Source organism: Pollicipes pollicipes, unplaced genomic scaffold (assembly GCF_011947565.3).
Source record: "Pollicipes pollicipes isolate AB1234 unplaced genomic scaffold, Ppol_2.1 Scaffold_3216;HRSCAF=3773_pilon_pilon_pilon, whole genome shotgun sequence".
Lineage (NCBI taxonomy): Eukaryota > Metazoa > Arthropoda > Thecostraca > Pollicipedomorpha > Pollicipedidae > Pollicipes > Pollicipes pollicipes.
The window spans coordinates 6,636,858-6,658,154 of NW_023596251.1; the positions used below are offsets into that span (position 1 = coordinate 6,636,858).

At 64.3% G+C, this 21,297-nt stretch overlaps 1 protein-coding gene across 1 annotated transcript in view; it reads right to left on the reverse strand.

Annotated features, from left to right (window-relative positions):
- Positions 1–207: 207 nt before the first annotated feature.
- LOC119091058 (protein outspread) overlaps positions 208–21,297 on the reverse strand; it is a 110,323-nt gene continuing 89,233 nt past the window's right edge. The window contains exons 25-46 of the mRNA XM_037213775.1: positions 20,843–21,010; positions 20,300–20,446; positions 19,760–19,879; positions 19,499–19,591; positions 19,140–19,199; positions 19,026–19,067; positions 13,297–13,464; positions 12,796–12,923; positions 12,011–12,092; positions 11,904–11,962; positions 11,383–11,557; positions 9,952–10,071; positions 9,383–9,505; positions 8,884–9,074; positions 8,168–8,270; positions 6,568–6,786; positions 5,741–5,875; positions 5,025–5,161; positions 4,161–4,313; positions 3,624–3,783; positions 1,465–1,567; positions 208–212 (exon numbers count right to left, since the gene is read on the reverse strand). Of these exons, the coding sequence (XP_037069670.1) occupies positions 208–212; positions 1,465–1,567; positions 3,624–3,783; positions 4,161–4,313; positions 5,025–5,161; positions 5,741–5,875; positions 6,568–6,786; positions 8,168–8,270; positions 8,884–9,074; positions 9,383–9,505; positions 9,952–10,071; positions 11,383–11,557; positions 11,904–11,962; positions 12,011–12,092; positions 12,796–12,923; positions 13,297–13,464; positions 19,026–19,067; positions 19,140–19,199; positions 19,499–19,591; positions 19,760–19,879; positions 20,300–20,446; positions 20,843–21,010 (2,691 nt within the window). The remainder of the gene's footprint in view (positions 213–1,464; positions 1,568–3,623; positions 3,784–4,160; positions 4,314–5,024; positions 5,162–5,740; positions 5,876–6,567; positions 6,787–8,167; positions 8,271–8,883; positions 9,075–9,382; positions 9,506–9,951; positions 10,072–11,382; positions 11,558–11,903; positions 11,963–12,010; positions 12,093–12,795; positions 12,924–13,296; positions 13,465–19,025; positions 19,068–19,139; positions 19,200–19,498; positions 19,592–19,759; positions 19,880–20,299; positions 20,447–20,842; positions 21,011–21,297) is intronic.

A 21,297-nucleotide genomic window follows, 5' to 3' on the forward strand; every position in this document is an offset into this window, starting at 1 on the left:
GGCGCCTGCTGCGACCCTGGCGCACAGGTCAACGCAGGTCAGCACAGATCAGCCGACATCAGGGCAGGTCAGCACAGATCAGCCGACATAAGGACAGGTCGGCACCTGCCACTATGTTGGTAAGGGTCGTCACCGCAGGTCACCACAGATAAGCCGGAGTCCACAAAGGTCTAACGAGGTGAGCGTGTTACCGAAGGTCACCACGGATCATCCTAGGCAGCACAGGTCGGTTCCGGTCCGCGCAGGTCCACTTAGGTCGGTGCAGGTCAACACGTGGCAGCATATCTCACGAAAGGTCATGGCAGGTCAGTCGGCGTTAGCGCGGGCCTGACCATATCACTTTGGTCACCAGGGCCAATCCAGTCATCAGAGGCCAGCACATGTCACCATAATCAGGTGAAATTGAGGCAACCATCCAAAGGTCAAGGTCAGTAAAAGCCAGCGAAAATCAGCGCAAGCACCTGCAAGCTACAGAGGCGCACAACGCGACAGATTCCCTTAAGGAAACACACGCCAGTGAACGTGCCTAAACATGCACAAAGGCCAATCAGCACCGGATAAAACCAAACTGGGTCATACCAAGGTCATGCGGGTACAAACAAGCCCGACAACGGCTGAATTCGACAGTGTTCAGGACAAAGGGCGACGGTATGTCCACTGCTGAAGCGATGCACAACATCCAGCACTAGGACAACCCGGTCTGGGCGCGTGCTTCTCAGACGCTCCATCTCAACAGACTGTGACGCCCCATCCCAGCAGACTGACGCTCCATCCCAGCAGACTGACGCTCCATCCCAGCAGACTGACGCTCCATCCCAGCAGACTGACGCTCCATCCCAACAGACTGTGACGCCCCATCCCAGCAGACTGACGCTCCATCTCTTCACCTCTCGCGTATCCCGACGACAATCCAACGTGTAGCAACACTGCTGGAGCTCCCCATGCAGCCGGCTCGACAAACGGACACGACGATGGCTCAGCCCGCCTACGCGCACAACCACACGGCATGCACCAGAAACAACGGCATCCGATCCAAGGCAACGGCGGATGCACCTTCTTCCACAGGACACTGCACGACCTACCCAACGCATGCGCTTCGACAATGGGCTCGAGCTGCCTTGCCCGACTCTCGCCAGCGGGAGCCACACGGACCGACGGCGGCCGGCCGGTGAGCTGCATTCGTAGCACGCGGCCACCGCCCCGGCGTCGCGCTGTCGGCTCGGGTAGCATGCTCCTCCTGCCGTCGCCACACCAGCCCCATGCCCCACCCGTCCTAGCCCGTCCATTGCACCATCCTAGCCCTCTCCCGCACGCCACGGCGTTTGCAACGCGCCTCCCAACCCTTCTCCCCACCACCACCGGTGCCCTTCCCCTTCCCCACCGCAGACACCGAGGCCCTCCCGCCCCCAGCTCCTCTCCCCGCGCCCCGCGCACCGCCCAGCGGCCGCGGCGCCTGTACCGTACCTTCGCACTTGGAGGCGGTCAGGATAATGTGCTCGAGGCGGTCGCGCAGTGAGCTGACTTCGTCGGCGCGCAGCTGGCGCTCAGCGCGCAGGTACGTGGACAGCTGGCGGCAGAGCGCCGACAGCTCGGCCTCGCGCTGCCGGCAGCAGGCCAGCGCTCGTCAGGCGGTCGGTCGGCCGTCACAGCGCACGTCGCTGGTTAGAGCGGGTGGCGGCCGCGTCACCGCGCGTCCGATGGCGTCACAGTGACGTCGGCCCACGGGCCGCCGGACGCGCGGTGACGTCAGCGCGGGTGTCGTTATTGCACGTCACGTCTGTCGCGTCGGCGCGCTCAGTGACGTCACACGTCACGTGCGGCGTCACCACAAGCGCGCTGACGTCAGCGAATGCTACCGCCGAAAGTATAATTCGGCGGCTTTGTCAGCTGTTTTTTGTTTTTGTTTTTTGGTGAAGTCACGGTCTCCGGCAGGAAACTAGTGAGCGAAACCCGCGCCTGCCGCCAGCATGGCTCCCGCAGCAAGCGATCAGCAGAGCGCGTTCTGTTTCTCCCCCAGTCAGAACCCGCGGAGAAGCTCGTCGACAGAACGTAACTGGCCTGAAGCTCAGACGGAGCGTAACCGGCCAGAAGCTCAGACAGAACGTAACCGGCCAGAAGCTCAGACAGCACGTAACCGGCCTGAAGCGTGACAGAACGAGGGCCCCCCCGTCCGTGGCCGTGATCGCTGGCCGTCTGCAGCCACTGTCAGCAGACGCCGCCGGCGCGAGCCAATAGCGTCCCAGCTCGTCGTCTCGCCGCCGAGGGCGTCACTCAGACAGCGTTCCCCCGAGGGCGGGGCGGTGCGAGGCGGTGGGCCGGCATGACACGTGACGGCTGCCAGGGGGAGCCCCCCCTCCCAGGCTGCACAGACGGCATGTAGACGGGGGAACGCTGTCACACAAGCACAGTCCAAGCAGCGCAGCCGCCTGGCGACAGGCGCCAAGCGCACAGGCGGCGTCGCCTAGCAGCGGGGACTCGAGCTCGGCGTCGGCAGCAATTCAAGCCAGCCTCGGCGGAGGCGTGTGAGGAAGATCTCCAACTTCGGCCGCCTAGCGGCGCCGTGACATAGCCCGCAACGGCACCGACGGCACCGACGCGGCACAATGTGCTGCCGCCTCGTGGCCGTGCGTGCTATTGGTCTCGGCACGTCAGCATTGTCAGAAAGCGGCGCCGACCCTGGTCACAGCAAGCAGTCGCGGGAAGCCGACTCACCTCGCGCCGAGACAGCCGCCTCACTTACCGTCGGCTTTCTTCTCACGCCGGTGCTTCCACTCCAGATCTGGCCGGTGCCCCTGCCCCACCTGACCAGATCTGGCCGGTGCCCCTGCCCCATCTGACCAGATCTGGCCGGTGCCCCTGCCCCATCTGACCAGATCCGGCCGGTGCCCCTGCCCCATCTGACCAGATCTGGCCGGTGCCCCTGCCCCATCTGACCAGATCTGGCCAGTACGTTGTGTTTCCCGATCCCTCAGACGGGGGGCCACCGCCTTGATCCAAACCGCCTGTTGTGTGGCCTTGCATGTAATTGCTTGCACAATATCCCCATCCGGGAAGCTGCGACAATTGCCGCACCATTACTTCTCCATTCGGCCCCCTTTCTGTGTGGTCTTCAGCGCATTTTGTGGTTACACAGACTCACACAGCTAAGCGGAGTCCAAACACAGCCCACTCTGCCGTCAGCGTACATACTTGCGTGCGTCAGCTTGGGTCAATCCAGCACTTCCGGACGGTTACCGCCCATTACACTGTAATTTCTGCTGTGGTCTAGCCTCTCCCTCCGCCTCAAACAGCGGTATAAGCCCCCACAAGCCCCCCACCCGCCTTCTCGCGCACCCAGCATCCACGTCATGCCAATGAATCCTACCTTCTGCCGCGCTCGTCCCCTCGTACCCGTACCCGTACCCGTACCTGAGAACCCGCACCATTTCACCGCGGTCTCTCACCGCCGCGCGGTGCACCCCACCCTCTCCACTCCTCCCCCTAGTGTGCCCTACCTCTAGCGAGCCGCTCCTCCGCTGCGCAGCCTTACCTTCTGCGTCGTCTCCAGCTCCTGGTGCAGACTCTGCGCAGTCCTACCTTCTGCGTCGTCTCCAGCTTCTGATGCAGACGCTGCGCATTCCTACCTTCTGCGTCGTCTCCAGCTCCTGGTGCAGACGCTGCGCCTCTTCGCGCGAGTGCGCCAACTGGTTCTCGGCCAGCGCCAGCTGCTGGCCGGCCGAGTGTTGGTCGCCGTCGGCAAGCTCCGAAATGTTGGCCGACAGCTGCGCCCGCAGCTGCTTGTTCCTGGGGATGGAGGTGTGTGGCTCGTGTAGTAGGACAGTTGCCACCTGCGAGGTAAAACGTGTAGCAGAACGGCGTGATATGCAGCAGAACGTGTCGCCACACAGCGCGCCGTGGGGGCGATGCGGGAAACTCCTGTACCGTCATACCTGACTGATAAACGGCGCCACTTTGCCGGACGGAGGCTCAAACCGCCGCACGCCACGCCGCCCACACGACCACGATCACCGCCACACTCCACTCCATTCCACTCCACACTCCACACTCGGCGCTCTGGTCACCAGCTTCCGCGCCTGCCCCAGCAGCGGCGGCCGCCGTCAGAGGCGAGGCCAAGCCGCGCACCAGCGTCAGCGGCGGCCGTCGAGCTGGCCGCCACTCACCTGGCGTCCAGCTGGAAGACGCGCTGGTTGGCTTGCTGCAGGCTGCGGTGCTGCGCGTCCACCTTCTCCTCCAGCGATGCCGTCTCAAGGCACTTGATGCTGTACTTCTCACTCAGGCTGAGAATCTCGCCCTTGATATCGCCCATCTCGGCTCTGCGCGAGCACGAGCAGGCGGTGAGCGTCCGGGTCCGCGAGGGCGACATGAGCACGGGCAGGCGGTGAGCGTCCGGGTCCGCGAGGGCGACATGGGCACGGGCAGGCGGTGAGCGTCCGGATCCGCGAGGGCGACATGAGCACGGGCAGGCGGTGAGCGTCCGGATCCGCGAGGGCGACATGAGCACGGGCAGGCGGTGAGCGTCCGAGTCCGCGAGGGCGACATGGGCACGGGCAGGCGGTGAGCGTCCGGGTCCGCGAGGGCGACATGAGCACGGGCAGGCGGTGAGCGTCCGAGTCCGCGAGGGCGACATGGGCACGGGCAGGCGGTGAGCGTCCGGGTCCGCGAGGGCGACATGAGCACGGGCAGGCGGTGAGCGTCCGAGTCCGCGAGGGCGACATGGGCACGGGCAGGCGGTGAGCGTCCGAGTCCGCGAGGGCGACATGGGCACGGGCAGGCGGTAAGCGTCGGGGTCCGCGAGGACGACATCAAGGCACGAGCAGAGCCATCCGTCAGCACCGGCGTCGTCATCACTGGTAGTGTACGTCAAGACTAGAAGGCACCACATCCTCCTCCTCGCATCAGTCACCAAGTGACCAGACAGTGACAGCGTGGTGACAGTGACAGTGACGTTGACAACGGAGACCGGCTGAGCTCTATAGCGGCCCTTCACCCCTTCCGCACGCTCCGCGGCTCCCCGGCGCACTCACACGTGCTCCTTCTGCAGCTTGCCGATGTCGAAGCCGGGCTGCATCTTCTTGATGAACTCGTCCTTGAACTTGCAGATCTCTCGCTGCACCTCCGTCTCGTGGGCCTTGCGAAGGGCGTCCAGGGCGGCCAGCGTAGCCTGCGACGTCCAACAGGGGTCAATCAAGGGTGTATGCGGGATCAGAGCAGGGACAAGAGCTGTCCCCAGAGTTCAGTGTGCTGCGCCATTAGCCAGGAGCAGGTTCAGAGAGCAGCGTCGGCCTTTGAAACCAGGGGGGGGGGCGCCATTTTCACCTGTGGGGGAAGGAGGGAAAATCGGGAGATCACTGTTGACTGTAAGTCGTCGGGGGGGAGGGGGGATATCACCGTTGGCTGTGGGTCGTCAGGGTTTATGCGTTGCAGTCTGTTGCTCTGTCGTGTCACCAGCCGTTCGTGTGGCTCGAGGGGGTCAGGTCAGGTCAGGTCAGGTCAGGTCAGGTCAGGTCAGGGCGGTCAGGTCAGCAGAATCAGTCTGATGATGCTGAAGACGACCACTTTTGCCTGCGCAGCCAGCCACGAGTGCATTCAGATGCCTCTGACGACAATGTTAGGCCCATCACTCCATCAGGACCTCCAGCACATCCGATGTTCTAACACGAACGCTACTTCGCGCTCCTGCACCCGGCGGCCTACTCGGCCGGCCGCACCACCCCTCCCCTACTCCTCGGGCGCCACTCACCTGGGTCTCCTCGGCCAGCGCCTGCTGCTTCTCCGCCTCCAGCGAGTGCAGCTCGCGGCGGTGTTTCTCCTCCAGTTCGGCGATGATGCGCCGGTGCGAGTTCTCCATGGCCACCAGGCCCTTCTCACACAGCGCCTGGCAACACGAGGCGCGCCTCAGCCCGAGCGCCGGCTGGCCATCACAACAGCCGGTGTGGCGGCGTGCACGCCCGATGGCCACTGCTGTGCTGGCAGAACAGGCAAACGTGCACGGAGGCCGGCTACCAAGCCCTACCGTCTGAAGCAATTATGTTGACCTGTTTGTTTCTGTCGATGCGTTGAGGCGCTACACAGTACAAAAGTGTCCTTGGAGCATTCTTTAGGGGACAGTGACTGAGACCATGGCGTGCACTGTTTAGGGGACAGCGCCTGAGACAATGGCGTGCACTGTTTGGAGGACAGCGCCTGAGACAATGGCGTGCACTGCTTGGAGGACAGCACCTGAGACAATGGCGTGCACTGCTTGGAGGACAGCGCCTGATACAATGGCGTGCACTGTTTAGGGGACAGCGCCTGAGACAATGGCGTGCACTGTTTAGGGGACAGCACCTGAGACAATGGCGTGCACTGTTTAGGGGACAGCGCCTGAGACAATGGCGTGCCAATGGATTCCATGCTGAGCGCGGCAAGTCGCAGAACTGTGAGCTCAAATCCAACCCGGCAAAATAATTCCCAATGGAACAGCCTTCCGAAACCAACGGACTGAATACATCTACCCCACATAAGCAGGCTCACTCGAACGAAGCGGCGGCAGACTTGGCCGGCGGCCGCCGCGCGCCCGCCACTCACCCTCAGCTGCTCGATCTCGGCCTGGTAGCGGCGTCGGATGCTCTCCTCGGCCAGCGCGTCCTCCTCGGGCCGGCCGGTAGTCTCGCCCGCCGACGTCTCGTACTGGTCGCGCAGAGCTGAGATCTGTGCCTCGTACTCGGCCTCGAGACTCTCGAGGCGGCGGCGCAGCAGGCGTACCTCGCTGGCCAGCGCCTCCTTCTCGCGCTCGTACGTGGACGTCTGTCGGCGGCGGCACCACCCAGCCGGTGAAGCGCGCTCAGTCGGCCGCCGCGGCAGCACCGCCCGTCCGTGCAGACCGACGGCCACCGATCGGGAAATAACCGCACGCCAAAACAATAGTCGGGTCGCCATTTTTCGATTTTTTTAGATTTTCGATTCGGTCTAAACGTTTGTTTCGCGATTCCGAAATCTTCCCGATTTCTCACGACAGCTCACGCCTGACGGACACATTGGCCTGGGAAGGCGTCACGCGGCGCTCCACCCATGAACATTGGCCTGGGAAGGCGACACGCGGCGCTCCACCCATGAACATTGGCCTGGGAAGGCGACACGCGGCGCTCCACCCATGAACATTGGCCTGGGAAGGCGACACGCGGCGCTCCACCCATGAACATTGGCCTGGGAGGGCGACACGCGGCGCTCCACCCATGAACATTGGCCTGGGAAGGCGACACGCGGCGCTCCACCCATGAACATTGGCCTGGGAAGGCGACACGCGGCGCTCCACCCATGAACATTGGCCTGGGAGGGCGACACGCGGCGCTCCACCCATGAACATTGGCCTGGGAAGGCGACACGCGGCGCTCCACCCATGAACATTGGCCTGGGAAGGCGACACGCGGCGCTCCACCCATGAACATTGGCCTGGGAGGGCGACACGCGGCGCTCCACCCATGAACATTGGCCTGGGAAGGCGACACGCGGCGCTCCACAAATGAACATTGGCCTGGGAAGGCGACACGCGGCGCTCCACCCATGAACATTGGCCTGGGAAGGCGACACGCGGCGCTCCACCCATGAACATTGGCCTGGGAGGGCGACACGCGGCGCTCCACCCATGAACATTGGCCTGGGAGGGCGACACGCGGCGCTCCACCCATGAACATTGGCCTGGGAAGGCGACACGCGGCGCTCCAGCCATGAACATTGGCCTGGGAAGGCGACACGCGGCGCTCCACCCATGAACATTGGCCTGGGAAGGCGACACGCGGCGCTCCACCCATGAACATTGGCACATTGGCCTGGGAAGGCGACACGCGGCGCTCCACCCATGAACATTGGCCTGGGAGGGCGACACGCGGCGCTCCACCCATGAACATTGGCCTGGGAAGGCGACACGCGGCGCTCCACCCATGAACATTGGCCTGGGAAGGCGACACGCGGCGCTCCACCCATGAACATTGGCCTGGGAGGGCGACACGCGGCGCTCCACCCATGAACATTGGCCTGGGAAGGCGACACGCGGCGCTCCACCCATGAGCACCCAGACACGGTCAGCTGCTGTCCGATTCACGTGCGCAACAAACCACACCGTCGCACAGCCGAGCCAGCGCCAGCACAGCCTGCCGGCGGCCGGCCAACGCTCAGTGTCGTCACGCACCACTTTGTTAACCTCTGACGTCATCTCACGGCGCAGCTGCTCCAGCTCCGCGTCCTGCACCTTCCTCAGAGCCTTCAGCTCCGACGTATGTTCCGTGGACAGGCTGCACAGACGAGGGGGAAGGGGGGAGGGGTCAGGCACCTGATCACGACAGGGCGGAGCTGCTGGCGCCGTCCGTCCGCGCGTGGTGACAGCACGCAACCACAGCTACTATCACGGTGACGTCACACAGCTACCGCGACGCGCGGCGTGGTTGGTCGATTAGGAAACAACACCACACGATTAGGAAAATCCACGATTAGGAAACAACACTACAAATACCACCGTCTGTCGTCAGCGTTCACAGCAGCACGCGTGATGAGTCGTACCGCAAAAGTCACAGACAACCGCACACCACGCAGCGATGTGACGGCCTGGAGGTGACACACGACCCTCCCGCCAGCTAACGCCTTTCATCCCCAGCTTCCGCCAAGTCCCCCGCCCCCCAGTGACGTCCATCTGACTGCGCGATGCCGGCAAGCCCGCCCCTCTCGACCTTCCCCATCGGCAAGGCCCCTGCCCATCCCCACCTGCCGTCTCCCCCCTCCACAGACTGCCGTCGTTTGGACGCACAGCCCAGCGACGAATCAAGGCGGCCCCACAAAGCCCCAAATAACGCTCCGCTGCGCACCCCCGGCAGCACCATCGTCCCCTGCGGCACCAGCCACACCGCCCACAGCACCACCGTCACCACCAGACCCGTCACGGTCAGCACGCACGTGTCGATCCTGGTGCGCAGCTCCCCGCAGCGGTGGCAGGGCTCGGGGGCGGACCCGTCGGGCGCGGCGGCCGCCTGACACTTGGGTGACACCGGCTCCTGACGCTTGAGTGACACCAGCTCCTGACACACCACGCCCAGAGAGGCCGTCTGCGGCGGCACAGGCATCGGTCAGAGTTGCCGGCCAGCGGCGCTCGCGGCCGCGCGATCCCGGTCGGCGCGAGCACCCCGCGCTCACGCGCTCCGCAAGCGTCCAGGCTCTCCGCATCAGTCCGCGGCGAAACAGTTTTCAAGCCTCCCGCCAGTATACTGCGGCTGCATGCAAACATCTCGGCGCGCCACGAACCAATTTGCAGTATTCTCGGTGCTGTTCACCCACAATTACTGATAAGGCCTGGCATCAAACACGACGGCTCGTGCGCGCTCCTCCGCCACCAAACGCAGCCGCCTGCCCTCACCTGGATGTCACCGCTGTTGACCATGCCCGTGATATCGGAGACGCGGCGGCGCGCCTTGTCCACGCTGCGGGGCCGCACGCGCACCCGTCGCAAGCTCTCCACCTCCCGCTCCAGCGTCCGTATCTGGCAGTCGGCCATCTCTGGTGAGCTCGACCCGCCGGTGACATCCCGAGCGCATCTCTAACGCCGGCGCCCGGCAGCGCTCGCCAACTATGACGTCGCGCTGATTTCTCTGAGTCTCCGGTAAGTCGCAGACATTTGTGGCGTCCCTGAATTGACTTCCGGTCTTCCATAAGCGGCTGCAGATCCAAGTAAAAAACAACCAGACAACACCACCAACTGGCTGTCCGAGTCCATAGCCACCGAGGCGCGGGGCGAACCACTCGACATACACAAGTCTACTATCACCGCCCGTCCCGCAGACGTCAACACGCGCCCAGGCTCCGCCAACCACGCAACGGCACTCGACACAACCTCTCATACCCCGTGCGTCGCCAGGCAGCAGCACTCACCTGCTCGCGATGCTGGGCGCGCTCCTGCTGCAGCTGAGCCTCGCAGTCGGCGCGCACGGCCGCCACAGTCTGCTGCGTGCGCCGGCAAAACTCGTCCAGACTCTGGCCGGTCGGCATGGCGACGCCATAGTCGGAGAGCTCGGTGCGACACCGCTCCACCGCCGCCGCGTACAGGTGCTGACAACACAGCCGGATCATGGTACAGGTGTTGACAACACAGCCGGATGACGGTACAGGTGCTGACAACGCGGCCGGATGACGGTACAGGCGCTGACAACGCGGCCGGATCACGGTACAGATGCTGACAACACAGCCGGATCACGGTACAGGTGCTGACAACGCAGCCAGATCACGGCACAGGCGCTGACAACGCGGCCGGATCACGGTACAGATGCTGACAACACAGCCGGATCACGGTACAGGTGCTGACAACACAGCCGGATCACGGTACAGGCGACCAAATGGAAGAACAAGGGACCCGGCTCTCGAACGTGACCTCGTGCCGGAGGTTCCACCATGAATCAGACCCCGCACCAGTGCCAAACGCGTACACAGACAGTGAGTGAGTGATGCTTACGGGCGAGTCGACAACCGAGCTTATTTCGCACCCATACACACGCTGACAGGGGATATGCCGAGAACAACAAGGGCTGGCAGAGATAGGCCTGCCGTCCAAAAGGCACAACGGACTAAGTGCTACGCAAACCGATGGCCCTCAGGCCTTTTTGCCATTGGGCGGCAAGTCCGCATGGCGCAGAAGAAAACAAATGACTAATAGTGCGGCTTGGGTTCTAAAGCAGCCAGAATCACAAGGCTGCGGCACGATGTCTTGCGATATGGCTCTCCACTGCACAGCAGGCGGGGCTCAAAGAGGGCGCTGGCGGCCCCCGCCTGTGTCAGGTCAGGTCAGGTCAGGTCAGGTCAGGTGAGGCGATATCACCGATAGCCAGCTGACACACCCACCTGTTCAGATCTACTCACATACAACGCGACAAAACAGCCCGGCCCAGCTCGGCAACAGCACAGTGTGGTTCAACTTGAGTGAAGTCCCCAGACGCGCAGCTTGTCTGGAGTTGGGGCCCAGCCCACCCGACTGCTACACCTAGCTATCACATTGTTCCACAGCTATATATCTCGCCCGCGCCCACCTTAGTCAGCCTTCCGTTGCGCCTCATACCACCAACGCACCAGCAACAGAGAGGACATGCGTCAGCTGCACCACACGCGCTCACTATACCCGCCTCACAGCCATCTCCCCTACACCCGCACCAATATGTCGTTTATCCCCCATCAACAACTAGGTAACACCCCACTGACACTGAGAGCTCCACCTCATCATCACCTGGGTGACACCCCACCGACACTGAGAGCTCCACCTCATCACCGCCTGGGTGACACCCCACCGACACTGCGAGCTCCACCCCATCATCACCTGGGTGACATCCCACCGCCAGCCCGGCTCCACCCGGCCTCCAGTGTGCCTCTGACCTGCAGTTCGGCCTGGTCGGTGGCGTCGGCCGCCTCGCCGAAGAAGACGGCCAGCGCCGAGTCACGGTGAAGCGCAGCGTCCAGCGGCACCGAGCGCTCGGCCGGGTCCTCCTCGATAATCTCCAGCGGCACCTCCAGCGCCGGCTCGTCCTCGTCACTGATCACAGACAGGTAGCTGCCGGACCATCGGCCTCTGTCAGACAGGTAGCTGCCGGACCATCGGCCTCTGTCAGCGGCCAGCAGGCACAGCGATACTGTTTGGGCGCCTCAGATGCCCCGACAAGTAACTGCCGGAGCACCGGCCTCTGTCAGCGGCCAGCAGGCACAGCGATACTGCTGGGGCGCCTCGGATGCAGTCCTGATGGTAATGGAGGTAACGGGCGCTTCAGCCGCGCCGAAACAGCACCGCTGCCGGCATCTCTACAGCGCCCTCTCGGCCACACCAGCGCCTAGCAGCCAACGGCCGCCGCCAGGAATCGAGCCCGCGCCCCACAGGTGTCGCCACCGCCGCCACCACTCACCCGTCCACAATGGCCTTCTGCGCCACGACGTCGGCCAGCTCGGCGAGCAGCCGGTCCGACTCGTCGCCGGGCGGCGGCGGCGGTGCCGGCGCCGCGCGCAGCCGCGCCAGCGCCGCCTCGTACTGGCGACTCAGCGTCATCACCGCCTCTTCCATCTCGGCGCGCAGACTCTCCGTGGCCACCGTGTACCTGCCGATCAGGTCAGGTCGGGTCAAGTCAGGTCACGTGCGGTCAGGTCACGTCTGGTTCGGGTAGGGCAGGGCAGAACAAGCATCGGGGTATTTAGTGTGATATCATGGTCATATAATATGTAGCATAATATTATCTCATAAAATGTTGTGCACACATATATATGCATTTTAACATGGGGTTAGTGATATCGGATCTGTCGTGCCAATCCAGCTACAGGGCCGGACGGTGCCATCATGCTAAGTTGGATCCGGTCACGTTACGTGACCATAGGCCAGGAAAATACTGTAAAAAATATTAATACCGAAAATATTAACAGAGAGGTAAGGAATGGAGACGAGCTTCAACCAAAACACGAAATCGTCAGTAAGCGACGCAATGCGTGAAACACGACACCCGGTAACTGGGCGGTAACTGGGCGGTAACTGGGCGGTAACTGGGCGTAACTGGGCGTACCAGGGCGTCACTGGGCGCACCAGATCGCCATGGTCCCACTCTGGAATCCATTGTTGGCGTGCAACGTGTCGCCTCGGCCCTGGCCCAGGCTCCAGCCTCGGCCCGGTCCCGGCATCCCCCCTGGCCCTGGCCCTGGCCCTGGCCCTGGCCCTGGCCCTGGCCCCTGCCCTGGCCCTGGACCCTGCCCTGGCCCTGGCCCAGGCCTCAGTCTCGGCCCTGTCCCGGCATTGCCCACCCCGTGTCTCACCTGCGCTCAGCCGCCTCCTGCTGCGCCTGCACCAGGAAGAAGCAGTGCTGCCGGTCCACCTCAAGATCACGCTCGTACAGCTCCACAAACTTGAGCATCATGTGCGACATCTCGGCCTGGACCAGCTCCTGTGGGGCGGCAGTGCCGGCCGTAAGCGGTCCGGAGCGCAGCTACTGGCCAGGTCCGCCTGCGAGGAGCGGACCTCCCCTCCTCCCCTCCCCTCCACGCCGGAGTGGTCATGAAATGTTGTTGGCAAAGTCATCAAGCAACATCACTTTGACGACAAATCAACCGCACACCGTACGATGAGCGGATCGATTTCCAGCCCCCACCCCTTCCAGCAGTACCGATCGGCTTGCCCAACGGTGCGGGGTCAAGCCTTCCAATACAGACGACTCGAAATCCGAGGAGACCAAGGACCTCGCCACCCCCTCCCTCTCACTACGAGCCTCTAAAACAGGCCCCCACGAGCAGCGCCCCCCCCCCCCCCCGCGTGCGTACCTCGCTGATGCTGTGCTGCGCCATGTTCCAGGCGTCGCGAACCTTCACCTCCTCCAGCAGCTGGTCGTCGCCGGCCGGCGGCGGGCAGCTCAGCACAGTCTCGGCGGCCAGCGTCTCGGCCAGACGCTGCAGCTTGTCCGCCTTGAAGGCCGCCACCGCCGCCGTCACCTGACCAAGGGCAGGTCAGGCGGGTTAGGCGGTCGCCGCCGACCTCGCACGGGAGCGACAGCGAGGGGAAGGCAGGGAGGGCTGCCGTTAGTGTACCCGGGGAGGGGAAGTGATGATGATTGGGGTTTTAGGGCGCGTCGACTTCTAGGGTCATTTTGCGCCCATAACAGCTAAGTGTTTACCGTGGCGTATAAATGACTGCGAATCCTACGCTTCTCAAAAATGAAAACAGCTGTCCGGTGCCAAGCATGCGAGAATCGTCACCAATAAGGTCTGAAAAGGTAAGACCTGACGCATCTCGTCCGAAGTAAAGTGCCCGCTCTTCTCTGAGCTGTGGGCAGGAGTGAATAACGTGGCGAACCGTAAGTGGCGCACCACAGCGAGGACATTTAGGGCGTTCTTCACCGCACAAAAGGTAGCTATGTGTTGCGTGCGTGTGGCCAATTCGTAACCTGCTGAGGGTTACTTCTTCGTGTCTCAGCTTACGTGAGCTTGAAGACCATAGACCCAGTTGTGGCTTGATCATCTTTAACTTATTGTTTACAATGGCGTCCCAGCAGCGCTGCCATTTCGCCTTCACAAAGGTCGCGATTGCAGGGTAAAAGCACCTTGCCGGCAAGGGTAAAGAACGGGTGTAAGGTGCACGCGCTGCCCGTTTTGCGGCCGCGTCAGCACGCTCGTTACCTGCGATACCCACATGACTCGGTATCCAACATAAGACGACAGTTTTACCAGCAAGATCCAGCGCTGTCAGGCGAACCAAAATATCCTGTATAATGGGACAAGGTGGGTTATAGGTTGTCAGAGCCAACAGGCTGCTCAAAGAATCGGATAAGACCACGTGTGAGTTGCTCTCACCAACTTCGATGAAGCATAGGGCTTTACTGATTGCAACGAGCTCGGACGTGTAAACTGAGGCGTGTTTCGGTAAAGAAAAGGACCGGGTGGCTTGGTCATTCACAAATGCAGCACCAACACCTACCTCCGTCTTCGATCCATCAGTATATGTGGCTTGAAAACCTATGTACGACCCGATGTGCTCCAGAGCCTTCGATCTCAGGTCGCATGGGATCGCTCCCTGTTTGCTTGTGCATGAAAGGGATACATCCACTTTTGGTGAAATTAGCTCCCATGGAGGCACTAATACGGGACGCGACCTCAGCACACCACGCAACCTTATGTCGCTTTCCCGGAACAGCTTCTTCATGTGGACACCAAATGGAATAGCGGACAGCCTTCCGCCACTTTGGAACTTGCTTTCCACATGACGTGAAAAGATTGCTCGGTGAGTCGGATGGTTGGGAAATTGAGCCAGCTTGCAAAAGTACCGCATGCCAAGCATTTCCCTTCTCAGTGCCAACGCCGGTTCATTAACTTCCACGGTAAGGCTAGCAACTGGCGACGTCCTGAATGCCCCCGTCACAATGCGTAATGCGGTATGGTGCACGGTGTCTAATAAACGTTTGCAGGAACTCGGCGCAGGAAGGCAGGGAGGGCTGCCGTTAGCGTACCCGAGGAGGGGAACGGAGGGAGGGCTGCCGTCAGCGTACCCGGGGAGGGGAAGGGAGGGAGGGCTGCCGTTAGTGTACCCGGGGAGGGGAAGGGAGGGAGGGCTGCCGTTAGTGTACCCGGGGAGGGGAAGGCAGGGAGGGCTGCCGTCAGCGTACCCGGGGAGGGGAAGGCAGGGAGGGCTGCCGTTAGTGTACCCGGGGAGGGGAAGGCAGGGAGGGCTGCCGTCAGCGTACCCGGGGAGGGGAAGGCAGGGAGGGCTGCCGTTAGTGTACCCGGGGAGGGGAAGGCAGGGAGGGCTGCCGTCAGCGTACCCGGGGAGGGGAAGGCAGGGAGGGCTGCCGTTAGTGTACCCGGGGAGGGGAAGGCAGGGAGGGCTGCCGTTAGTGTACCCGGGGAGGGGAAGGCAGGGAGGGCTGCCGTTAGTGTACCCGGGGAGGGGAAGGCAGGGAGGGCTGCCGTTAGTGTACCCGGGGAGGGGAAGGCAGGGAGGGCTGCCGTCAGCGTACCCGGGGAGGGGAAGGCAGGGAGGGCTGCCGTTAGTGTACCCGGGGAGGGGAAGGCAGGGAGGGCTGCCGTCAGCGTACCCGGGGAGGGGAAGGCAGGGAGGGCTGCCGTTAGTGTACCCGGGGAGGGGAAGGCAGGGAGGGCTGCCGTTAGTGTACCCGGGGAGGGGAAGGCAGGGAGGGCTGCCGTTAGTGTACCCGGGGAGGGGAAGGCAGGGAGGGCTGCCGTTAGTGTACCCGGGGAGGGGAAGGCAGGGAGGGCTGCCGTCAGCGTACCCGGGGAGGGGAAGGCAGGGAGGGCTGCCGTTAGTGTACCCGGGGAGGGGAAGGCAGGGAGGGCTGCCGTCAGCGTACCCGGGGAGGGGAAGGCAGGGAGGGCTGCCGTTAGTGTACCCGGGGAGGGGAAGGCAGGGAGGGCTGCCGTTAGTGTACCCGGGGAGGGGAAGGCAGGGAGGGCTGCCGTTAGTGTACCCGGGGAGGGGAAGGCAGGGAGGGCTGCCGTTAGTGTACCCGGGGAGGGGAAGGCAGGGAGGGCTGCCGTTAGTGTACCCGGGGAGGGGAAGGCAGGGAGGGCTGCCGTTAGTGTACCCGGGGAGGGGAAGGCAGGGAGGGCTGCCGTTAGTGTACCCGGGGAGGGGAAGGGAGGGAGGGCTGCCGTTAGTGTACCCGGGGAGGGGAAGGCAGGGAGGGCTGCCGTTAGTGTACCCGGGGAGGGGAAGGCAGGGAGGGCTGCCGTTAGTGTACCCGGGGAGGGGAAGGCAGGGAGGGCTGCCGTTAGTGTACCCGGGGAGGGGAAGGCAGGGAGGGCTGCCGTTAGCGTACCCGGGGAGGGGAAGGCAAGGAGGGCTGCCGTTAGCGTACCCGGGGAGGAGAAGGGGAGGGAGGGCTGCCGTTAGTGTACCCGGGGAGGGGAAGGCAGGGAGGGCTGCCGTCAGCGTACCCGGGGAGGGGAAGGCAGGGAGGGCTGCCGTTAGTGTACCCGGGGAGGGGAAGGCAGGGAGGGCTGCCGTTAGTGTACCCGGGGAGGGGAAGGCAGGGAGGGCTGCCGTTAGTGTACCCGGGGAGGGGAAGGCAGGGAGGGCTGCCGTTAGTGTACCCGGGGAGGGGAAGGCAGGGAGGGCTGCCGTTAGTGTACCCGGGGAGGGGAAGGCAGGGAGGGCTGCCGTTAGTGTACCCGGGGAGGGGAAGGCAGGGAGGGCTGCCGTTAGTGTACCCGGGGAGGGGAAGGCAGGGAGGGCTGCCGTTAGTGTACCCGGGGAGGGGAAGGCAGGGAGGGCTGCCGTTAGTGTACCCGGGGAGGGGAAGGCAGGGAGGGCTGCCGTTAGTGTACCCGGGGAGGGGAAGGCAGGGAGGGCTGCCGTTAGTGTACCCGGGGAGGGGAAGGCAGGGAGGGCTGCCGTTAGTGTACCCGGGGAGGGGAAGGCAGGGAGGGCTGCCGTTAGCGTACCCGGGGAGGGGAAGGCAAGGAGGGCTGCCGTTAGGGTACCCGGGGAGGAGAAGGGGAGGGAGGGCTGCCGTTAGTGTACCCGGGGAGGGGAAGGCAGGGAGGGCTGCCGTCAGCGTACCCGGGGAGGGGAAGGCAGGGAGGGCTGCCGTTAGTGTACCCGGGGAGGGGAAGGCAGGGAGGGCTGCCGTTAGTGTACCCGGGGAGGGGAAGGCAGGGAGGGCTGCCGTTAGTGTACCCGGGGAGGGGAAGGCAGGGAGGGCTGACGTTAGTGTACCCAGCGAGGGGAAGGCAGGGAGGGCTGCCGTTAGTGTACCCGGGGAGGGGAAGGCAGGGAGGGCTGCCGTTAGTGTACCCGGGGAGGGGAAGGCAGGGAGGGCTGCCGTTAGTGTACCCGGCGAGGGGAAGGGAGGGAGGGCTGCCGTTAGTGTACCCGGGGAGGGGAAGGCAGGGAGGGCTGCCGTTAGCGTACCCGGGGAGGGGAAGGCAGGGAGGGCTGACGTTAGTGTACCCAGCGAGGGGAAGGCAGGGAGGGCTGCCGTTAGTGTACCCGGGGAGGGGAAGGCAGGGAGGGCTGCCGTTAGTGTACCCGGGGAGGGGAAGGCAGGGAGGGCTGCCGTTAGTGTACCCGGCGAGGGGAAGGGAGGGAGGGCTGCCGTTAGTGTACCCGGGGAGGGGAAGAGAGGGAGGGCTGCCGTTAGTGTACCCGGGGAGGGGAAGGCAGGGAGGGCTGCCGTTAGTGTACCCGGGGAGGGGAAGGCAGGGAGGGCTGCCGTTAGTGTACCCGGGGAGGGGAAGGCAGGGAGGGCTGCCGTTAGTGTACCCGGGGAGGGGAAGGCAGGGAGGGCTGCCGTCAGCGTACCCGGGGAGGGGAAGGCAGGGAGGGCTGCCGTTAGTGTACCCGGGGAGGGGAAGGCAGGGAGGGCTGCCGTTAGTGTACCCGGGGAGGGGAAGGCAGGGAGGGCTGCCGTTAGTGTACCCGGGGAGGGGAAGGCAGGGAGGGCTGCCGTCAGCGTACCCGGGGAGGGGAAGGCAGGGAGGGCTGCCGTTAGTGTACCCGGCGAGGGGAAGGGAGGGAGGGCTGCCGTTAGTGTACCCGGGGAGGGGAAGAGAGGGGAGGGCTGCCGTTAGTGTACCCGGGGAGGGGAAGAGAGGGAGGGCTGCCGTTAGTGTACCCGGGGAGGGGAAGGGAGGGAGGGCTGCCGTTAGTGTACCCGGGGAGGGGAAGGGAGGGAGGGCTGACGTTAGTGTACCCGGGGAGGGGAAGGGAGGGAGGGCTGCCGTTAGCGTACCCGGGGAGGAGAAGGGGAGGGAGGGCTGCCGTTAGTGTACCCGGGGAGGGGAAGAGAGGGAGGGCTGCCGTTAGTGTACCCGGGGAGGAGAAGGGGAGGGAGGGCTGCCGTTAGTGTACCCGGGGAGGGGAAGAGAGGGAGGGCTGACGTTAGTGTACCCGGGGAGGGGAAGGGAGGGAGGGCTGCCGTTAGAGTACCCGGGGAGGGGAAGAGAGGGAGGGCTGACATTAGCGTACCCGGGGAGGGGAAGGGAGGGAGGGCTGACATTAGCGTACCCGGGGAGGGGAAGGCAGGGAGGGCTGCCGTTAGCGTATCCTGACGTGTGAAGGAGTCGAAGCGCTGGCCGCCAGGGCAACCATCGGCACTCTGGTGGGTACCAGAGTACTCTAGGGGGTATTAGAGTCTCGGGGACGGGGGTGCTGGAGTGCACTGGGAAGTACGAGTACTGGAGCATGCCATGAGAATGCTGATGGCGTCGTCCGGCGGGTGAGGTGTCAGCCGGGTCACCTGACCCAGCATCACCTGATGCCGGAAGGGGGAGGGACATCAGCGCTACTGGTCACTCTCCGATCGGTTTCATCGCGATTGCTCAGCTGGCTAATCTCGTACATTTCACTTCGACCTTGCATGCCCCCAGTTCAGGCTCCAGATGTGGCGGGGGGTAACCCAGTTCAGTCACCAGGAGTACCCCTCGTTTCAGCAGGCTCCGCAGGTCCACTTTGTGACACTGGCCCTACCCTCATGTTTCAGCAGGTCCCCGTCCAGTCTCTGACACTGGTCTCAGGGTATGGTCCCGTCTCCCACACTGACCTCGGCCTCCTGCTTCAGCAGGCTCTGGTGCAGCTGCTGCAGCTGGCGGTCGCGCTGGACAGCCGGCGGGCGCCGGGCGGGCGTGGGCCGGGTCTGACGCGACCTCAGGCCGGCCGACGCCTCCTCCAGCGAGCCCAGCCGTTCGGCTAGGAGCGCCGAGAACGACTCCACCATCTGCCGGGTCACGTCAGGTCACGTCAGGTCACGTCGGAAGCAGCAGGCGGTCGTTAACCTGACACGTTGTCATCTAAGGCACGTCTGGGTCAACAAACGTTGACAAACCGAAATCACAGGCCTCACCGAAGACGAAGCGACGAAAGGAACAGTGGGCCATTCCTTTCCCTTTCACCGCGGGTAATTTTGCCCCAAACCAATGACCCCTACACCCGCGGCACCGTCCATGTTCCCTACGCCCCCCCCCCCCCCCCTCCTCTCCTAACACCGGGCCGCCTGCCGCTGCCGCAGTCACGCACCCCGCTCGAGACGTTCTCGACGGCCCCCGTCTGCAGGCGCTCCCGGAGCGTGCCGACCCTGCGGTGCGTCTCGAGCAGCTCGCGCAGCCGCAGCTGGCGCTCGAACGGCTCGGGCTCGGCCGCCGACCGCAGCGCCTCGGCCAGACACGCCAGCAGCACCGTCTGGTAAGCGAGCCGTTCGGCGGCCAGCCGGCGCCGCTCGGCCGCCGTCCAGCGGCGCGCCGCCTTCAGCTGCGCCTGCGCCTGCGCCTGCTCCTGGGCCTTGCGCAGCAGCAGCTGGTGGATGCGCTCGACCAGCACTCGCACGCCCTCCGGCGCCGACGGCCGCTGGCCGGCGAGCAGGTCCGAGGTCTCGGCCAGCCGTGCGCACACCGGCGACATCTGTCGGAGCGGAAGGGCAACTGCGGTCAGACACTTGCCGGGTGCCGACCGTCTTGATCTAGATGTGATCCCTGATCCCCCAGCCGCTGACGTGCTCCGCGCGTGCGCGTGACTCCCGCTGGACGAGGTACGCAGGCACAGGAGCGACGCCGCACTGACTAGCGTTGACACGGCCAGTCGTCTTCCAAAGCGAGGATGTGCACTTTGAATCCGTACGCCACTTACAGGTCGGTTTCACCAACAGCATGATGGTTATCATCACTACCATGACCACATCCATGATCCATGACACAATAATCAAGAAAACTACCCCCGATGAAGACCAAAACACGCCTCCATAACTATCTTCTGATGAGGTGACTTACTTGAACGTTGACACCTGTCTCTCAGGCGTAGCCAGCCCCACACTGTGCCACTGACCTGCGGCAGATCGGCTGCTCGCATCTCGTCGACGCACGAGTCCAGCTGTTCGCGCACCTGACGCACCAGACCCTCCAACTTGCGCAGCCGGAGCCTAACGTCGCCCCGCGCCGCGCGCTCCTCGGTCCGCTCCGGAGAGGCCGAGCGCTGCTCCGCAGAGCGCGCGCGCGCCTTGCGCGCCGGCGCCGGCGAACGGCGCGGCGGAGACGGCGACTTCTTGACGCGACCGGCCACGCGCTGCTCCAGCGCGTTCACGCGCATGATGACGCGCAACGAGTCAGATGATGTCACACCGTCTAGGCTCTTGCGGCGCAGCCGCGACGCCTTGGTCGACTCCTCAAAGCTGCGCGAACGGCGCGCACGGCCGTCGGCCGCCGCCGCTGCCGCTGGTGCTGCCTCCACCGCCGGCGCCGGCGCCGAGGCCTTCCCGGGCGAGCTCTCACGCTCAGAGCCGGCAGAGGGCGTCGCCGAGCCGGCGACGGGCGTGACCGGGGCGGCGACTGGCGTGGCCTGGGCGGCGACTGGCGCGGCCGGCGTGCGGAGGGCAGGCGTCGGCGCACCGCCGTCCCAGGCCGCCACGCGCGCTTCCAGCGCCGCCAGCTTGGCCTCCAACTCCAGCGGGATAGAGAACGACTCGCGCCCCTTCAGGGAGGAGGTGCGCCGCCGGTCGCGCGCGTCGCCCTTGGTCATCTTCTGCTTAAGCTGGCGCGCCTGGCGGCCAGACGGAGCAGGAGTGAGGGCGCGGAGGGAGTTCAAGCCCGGCAGGGCCTGAGAGCAGTGTCGATGGTGGGAACACACGTGCCGGCAGTATCTGCGTGCGGGTAACAACAAAGCGGACGTCGGCGGCTGCGGCCGGCGGGGGACGTGCGACGACAGCCACTGGAGAGCAGCGCTAACACACACTCACCCTCACCCACACCCCCACATCCCCCCCCCCCCCACACACGCACAGCCGACAGCCTGGGGCTGGAGCATTTGGAAACATCCGGACGGCTAAA